The following is a 6,719-nucleotide window of genomic DNA, read 5'->3' on the forward strand; positions in this document are numbered from 1 at the left end:
ACAAGAAAGAAAAGAAAAATGTTACCACCGTTTTAGCAAATAAATAGTCATATTTAAGATAACTTTTGGTTAAATGTTTACATATAGTAAAAGAATGAGGTTTAAAAACAAAAAGCCCCCCTAGCAGTACCACTGTGGCCCACTGGGGGGCTGTGGCCCAAAGGTTGCCACTGCTGAAGACAATCAAGACTAGCTCACTTATATATATATATATCAGACACAGTTGCATAAATAGCCTGTTTAATTCTAAGGGCTAAAGAGTGGTTGGAAAATTAATATGTCAATTAAAATTTTGTAATTTGGTACATAAAACCACACAAACATTATAAATGGATTTCAAGGTGGTGTTGGGGGTGGGGGGCGGGGACTGTAACTGGAGCCACAATCAAAAAGACCTGCAATCTAGGTGGGATTCTGTCAGAAAAGGTTGAAGGGACAAACTAGCAAATGTGTTAATGCTGTTAAAAAATTTAGTGACATTTATCATCTATTGGTTTAATACGTTATTAACATGCAACACTTTGACAGCCATAGTAGAAAGATTTTCTAAACTCCACGCTTGTTTAGTTTTCTCCAACTTTGGGCACTACTTGCATGTGAAGTTTGGTACTTTGAAAACATTATAACATTTTCAGGTGTAATCTAACTAAACGTCCACCTATTGTTCAAAAGTTCTGCATAACTCATTGTGATTTGGTGTGAAATGGTTGATGGTAGAGACTTCTTTACAGTGGTGGTGATAGGAACCAGGGGTCACCACAATACAAGACTGAGAAACTGCACAAGTGAGTGAAGTGGTTTCACAGCTTTATTACAATCTCATTTAAGGTAAGTCACAAACTTCACAGTGACCCTGTACCATTTGCAGTGCAATTGTTGTTAAACCTGAATCTGAGATACAGAACTTTAAAGCAAATCACAAAAATAGTAAAGCAGCAATGTTATTCAATGGTAAAATAAGACTTTACACCAATAATGAACATGAACAATAAATACACATATAAATTCATCAAAATACTGCACTGCAGTAGCATCGCCCACAGAGTAATATAGAGTTGTGTACTGAGATACAAATGCCAAAGTGAGGGTTGCAAGATAACACCTGTATAACACCTGTACCTGAATACACTTAATCTACTAGATTAAAATAATTTCAATATCATTTCCACATGAATAAAGTATATCAAAGTAATTATTTTTAAATATTTCTGACATAGACACTTTAAAAATAGTGTCATGATAGGTTCTTTGAGTGATGCCACAGACAATCCCACTCTTGGAAATAAGATTTGCGAGTGTAAGGAACCTTTTAAAGGTTTGAAGGTCCCATTCATAATGGAAATGTTTCTATACCAGTTTAAGTGTTCATCTTAAAATGTACACATCATGTGGAGCTTATTTAGACTTTAAAAGGCTGTTCGCACTGATGCATCACATTTACAAACATGGTTCTCTGAAAAACCAACCTCTGAAAGGTGGGACCAAATGTGGGTGCCAAAAATAAAAACACAAGAGAAATAAGAATAAGAGAAACAAAGAATGAACAAATAAAGGACTGTGAGGCATGAGGAGAAGAATTCATGTAGAAATTATGTACAAATTTTCCAAAACTCACTGTCCAGGCAGAACCTTTAGCTTCATTGCATGTCCAACAGGTGAGATGCACACTGGAACAATTCTCTGTTCAAGTATGCACGAGTCTTTGCGGCTGTCGCTCCACTTGCTAGCAGTAGTGATGTTGGTGGAGCTGTCCTTCCAGCCAGGGATGAGAAGTTTCTTAAATACCCCTTTAGCTCTTCTCCTGAAGTGCTTCCCAACAACCACGTACAGGAAAGGGTTAATCGAGCTGTTAGCATAAGCTAGGTAGGTGGACAGCTGGATGCTAATGTCCAAAATGTGGCCAAACAGGCACCCTGGAATGAGATGAAAGTAATCCAGAGTGTCCAAGAGACGCACCACCTGGAAGGGCGTCCAGCAGAAGAGGAAGACGGCTAGCACTGTTAGCACCAGATGAGTAGCCCTTCTTTCCGTCTGCACACCTGGAAGGGCCCCTGCACTGCTGTCTTTAAGAGCCTTCACCATGTGGTGAGTGCAGAATGCAATTATCGGCAATGGAATTACAAACCCAAGAATGTTACTGGTTAGGTTCCTTTGGATCCTCCACTTAGGGTGAGGGAACTCCAGAATGCAGGCATGAACATCTACATCAGAAATGTAACTGACTGTTCGGAAAAGAAAAGATGGAATGCTAAGCAGGAAGCCCACTAACCAGATGCCCAAGCAAATGCGCTTGGCCCAGACTGAACGCCTTAACCGGCTGGGATTCATGGGTCTGGCCAAGGCCAAATAGCGATCCACGCTAACCAGGACCAGGAACAGTACACTACAGAAGTAGTTCATGGAGATAGCCGTGTTTACCAGCTTGCAGAGCACCTGGCCGAAGCTCCACTGGTAGTCCTGAGCAATGGTGACCGCCCAGAAAGGTAAACAAAGAACCATCATCAGGTCAGCGAAAGCCAGGTTGCCCAGGTAGATATCAGCCACAGTGCAGGGTTGCCGCTGCAGGCAGAAGACACAGAGAACCAGGCCATTTCCCACCACACCGAAGATGCTGATAAGTGCCATGAACTTGGGTTGGAGACTGGTCAGCCATTCCCAGGCTTCTGTATAGGTGCAGTTGTCCATGGCCAGCCCTGAGTCCACAGTAGGGACCAAGGACTCAAATAAGTTCAGCTCCATTAAAAACCTTTAAAAATAATAATAAATAAACAAGTTAGACATGCATTTGGTCTTGATCTCAAACAAGAATTTCTGTTCAAATCAGACACATAGCCAAGGGTAAGTCTGGATCGATCCAGATTTATCACAGTTCTACTTAAACAAATTGGGGCAGAATATTTATTAAGCTGCATTTGAATTATATGCATTGCAATATGCTCTGTGCCTTATTTTCTCAGCCCTCCAATCACTGCTTAGCGGTCGCTTCTATCTACCATTGCCTTGAGCCTTCGGTTCATTATCAGTGCACCAGAGTTTGAACTTGAAGCTCCAACTGTGGTCAAAAGATGAAAAGAAGTGAAATCCTTTGCAGATAGAGTAGATTATGTAGTTTTACACCCATTTCCAAAGCTATTGTTGTCATTAGAGGTTGCAAATGTGGTACTTACAATACTGTACTAATAAAAATCCAAATATATGGGTCAAAATATCAAATCAAATGACAAAAAATAATCAAAATCCACACCTCAACACATCAAGTTATCAAAGGTCAGCTAGAAATAGTCCAAAAATCTTCTTGCCCGCCATGGCAGTATGCTTTTAGCCTAGGGTGATTTTTCTTCCTCTTGTACATCTCAGCTATCTGATGATGTTGGTTGTGGTTATTACAGTATTCTGGTTGATATGTACAGTCATGCTTATGTTTTCTATCACTATTAGGCACTGCTGTCAGAAACAGGCTATAGCCTGATGTTGTGACATTATTTCACTGATCCAAACTCATTCTATCCATCCTGCCCTCGATTCCTAGTCCAGGTTTCATTCTGTTCATACTCTGCTGCTCCACACCTGTGGAATCTGATCTCTGATAACGTCTAAGCGTCAGGCAATTTAAGGTTTTTTAGATCTCTTTTTAAAACTTTTTCAGGATGCATATTGTTGCTAGTTGATTTATCTGTCTGCATTGTGGATGTTCACATTTATTTTGTATTATGTATTTTACATTACAATATTTTACATCTGTCATGCATTTCAAGTGCTTGGAGAAGGGGCTATTTAAGAGTAGTTTGAGGTATTAAGTGGCCAGGTGTAGGGTAAAGACTTCATTCTTAATGCTCTTAAATAGCCAGAACATGTTTCATTTTAGTGTAATTTAGTTGGATCATCATCTAGTACTTTGGAGGTTGTACCTAACACTATGGCTAATACCAAGAAAGACAGCATCACCTAATAAAAATTAAATATTATAATAGCCTGGAGCATTAAAATGAAAGCCATGTATCTTATCTCTACAACTCTCAGACTTGTGTGTAGTTTCAGCTAAAAGGAATTTCAGCAATGCCAGCCATGACGCTGTTGATGAAAGCTGAAATATGACGCTGCCGTAGCTGAAATCACAGCTGTTGTGTAATTCAGGGGATATTTAGCTCTTACTTGTGCATGAATCAGCGTTATGGTGAGATTCCAGTATATTCACCTTCCTGACGAGACTTTAGTGAACAGTTCATCATAACTTTCTCCTGGACTCCTGCTGGGGTCTGTGTTGGGCTTTCTTAACTGTTCACATTAACATTCTCACCGAAATCATGGATTTAATTGCCATTCTCAGTCCTTTACACTTCTAATTTCAGCTGTTGCTTTTGGTTAATTTCTATGCTGTTTAATAATTGGGCTCATTTTCCTTCTTTATTCATTTTCATTTCATGTCATTAATCATCTCTTTATTCATTATTGTCATAACTCATATTGTTTTTTATTGTTATTTGTTAGTGTGTTATTAAGTGCTGTCTGAGGAATGAGTTCCAATTTTGAGTCTTGGTTTCTCAAGGATTTATCCGGCGATGAAGAGTCGACTCCTAAAGAGACGATTCTTTGTCTCAAATTTGAAATGCTTGTAATTTATTTTTTTTTCACTGTTATAGGTTTGAGGGACATGTTGACGGATGTGTGTGTGTAATACAGAAAGAGAGTTTAACTCCATTAGCATTAGCTTGTTTCTTTTGAAGGCTACAGATAGCTGCAAAACAGCTGCTTTGAAGTTTGTACCACACACTTTCCAGGTTAAATCTAGAACTTAAGATACTGTAAAAGAAAGCATTACCAAATAAAAAGTCTTACTATTATTATTATCATTGCCCGGAGCATTAAAATTAAAACTGTTAAAAAGTCCAGCTTGCTACTGAACATAACAACCATCTCCAACTCATAACTATTAAAACTTAAATCTATCTGACAAAACTTGCAAACAGTTGCTGTGTCACATTATTCTTAATTTGATGACTGAAATAAAATCTTTAGCTTTAGAAGAACAATATTTTAAAAATGATATTTCCTAAAACTTTGGGTAGATTTTACAAAACTAGTGCAAGTTTTGCCTAAATCATGACAATTTTCTTTTCCAAACAGTTTTTTAAAGCACATATTTAAATTCTTAAGCTCTGAAGTCGCTGCTTTACTGAGGCTACTCATTATTTAGCATTATTTCACATGCATTATTTTACAAAATCACATGGTCTCCAAAAGCACCCACTGTGAAACCCAAGTTCAGCTCATACCTCCAGTGGAAAAAGGACATTTCAAAACAGAAAGTAAAAAGATAATGATTTATCTTCTAGAGTCTCTTAAGTATCATGTTTAAACAAACTGTCTTATTTGGTCGAATTTTCTCAAAGTAATTATTTAAGCCATTATGTTGAAATGATCACATACTTTCTCGGAGAGTAACATATTTTTCCCACTTAGTCATTATTTTGATTTACTAAGGCAAGATCTCGAGAAAATAAATTATTAAAATAAGTCTTTCTCAATAGATGATAAAAATTCCTTTTTGTTCTTTCCTATCTGGTGGAAACCTTCTTTCACAGAAAAAAACCTGTGTTTATTTTGTGCTGGTCAGTTGTACCTGTGGTCATTTGCATGTTTGTTTTGTGTATTTCTCTTAAATTTTAGTTTCAGTCCCCAAAAACATGTCCATATGCAAAACTTTTTAAAATGTTGACTGGCTAAAACTACTGCATCTAAAGGCATTTCTAAATCCCAATTCTACATTCTTAAAACAGATCTCTTCTTTTAAAAGTGTAGAGAACTTCTACCATAAACTCTTCAGTCTGTTTTTACTCCAACACCTTAAACCTAATTTATCTGCTAACTGCCAAGAATTTCATGGCCTGAATAAGGAAAAAGTGTTCCAAAATTAAGATTTGGAACACAGAACTAAAACACTGTATAGTCTACATTGTTCAACCTGTTCAGACATTTTGATCAAGCTCCAATATCTCATCTTCTTCTCACATACCTTGCATAACACAGTAGCAAAGCCGAACTCCAGTTTCAGTGAAAGGAAACGCTCTCCAGCTTGGCCGTCTGGCTGATTCTGCTCCAAGTGGAGAAGGTCTGGCTGCCAGACGCTTTTATAAGAGCATAACAAGGCTGTCGTCACTGCAAGCCTGGATCTACTCTCACTTTCCACCTTCTCTGCTCTGGCTCCTGCTATGACTAATACGGCTGCACATCTGGGTGTCTTATTACTGTACACTGCTGAAGGTACGCTGCCCTGTTCACCTCCACCTCACACAAACATCATCCAGAACCTTCAGGTCATGTGATTAAACAAAAGTTATCCAAGGTAAGCGAGTCATAGTTTGGGTTCAGAGATGAGGTGTTCTTTTTACTCTTCTAACTTATTATCCTTTATTAGTGATTGCACATTGCAAAGCAACATTATTGTTATCTGACTGTATGTTATTCTTTTCTTATTTTTCAATTTATTCTTTTCTTATTTTTCATTTTATTTTTTTCCATTAGGAATGAATGGGGTCAAAAGTTTGTGCACCCAACTTATGTCATGATGATACAAGTCCATTAGTAACACCCTTTTAACCATGTGGGGAACCACAGCAACCACCAACAACACCCTAGCAACTACCTGGGATAGCAACCACATAGTAACACCTTAGCAACCACCTAAAATATCTTAGTAACCAGCTGGAAACACCCTAGCA

The 6,719-nt window shown here is 38.0% G+C and overlaps 1 protein-coding gene across 1 annotated transcript; it reads right to left on the reverse strand.

Moving 5' to 3' along the window:
- Positions 1-430: 430 nt before the first annotated feature.
- On the reverse strand, positions 431-6,293 carry si:dkey-63b1.1 (B2 bradykinin receptor). The gene is made up of 2 exons (XM_036582738.1): positions 6,014-6,293; positions 431-2,746 (listed from the first exon to the last, which is right to left on the reverse strand). The coding sequence occupies exon 2, from the start codon at positions 2,737-2,739 to the stop codon at positions 1,612-1,614; it is 1,128 nt and encodes a 375-aa protein (XP_036438631.1). The 5' UTR covers positions 2,740-2,746; positions 6,014-6,293; the 3' UTR covers positions 431-1,611.
- Between the last annotated feature and the right edge of the window lie 426 nt (positions 6,294-6,719).

The sequence above is a fragment of the Colossoma macropomum genome, unplaced genomic scaffold, assembly GCF_904425465.1.
Source record: "Colossoma macropomum unplaced genomic scaffold, Colossoma_macropomum, whole genome shotgun sequence".
Lineage (NCBI taxonomy): Eukaryota > Metazoa > Chordata > Actinopteri > Characiformes > Serrasalmidae > Colossoma > Colossoma macropomum.

Coding starts and splice junctions, on each gene's coding strand:
- si:dkey-63b1.1 (XM_036582738.1), bottom strand. CDS start 2,739: ATGGAGCTGAACTTATTTGAGTCCTTGGTCCCTACTGTGGACTCAGGG.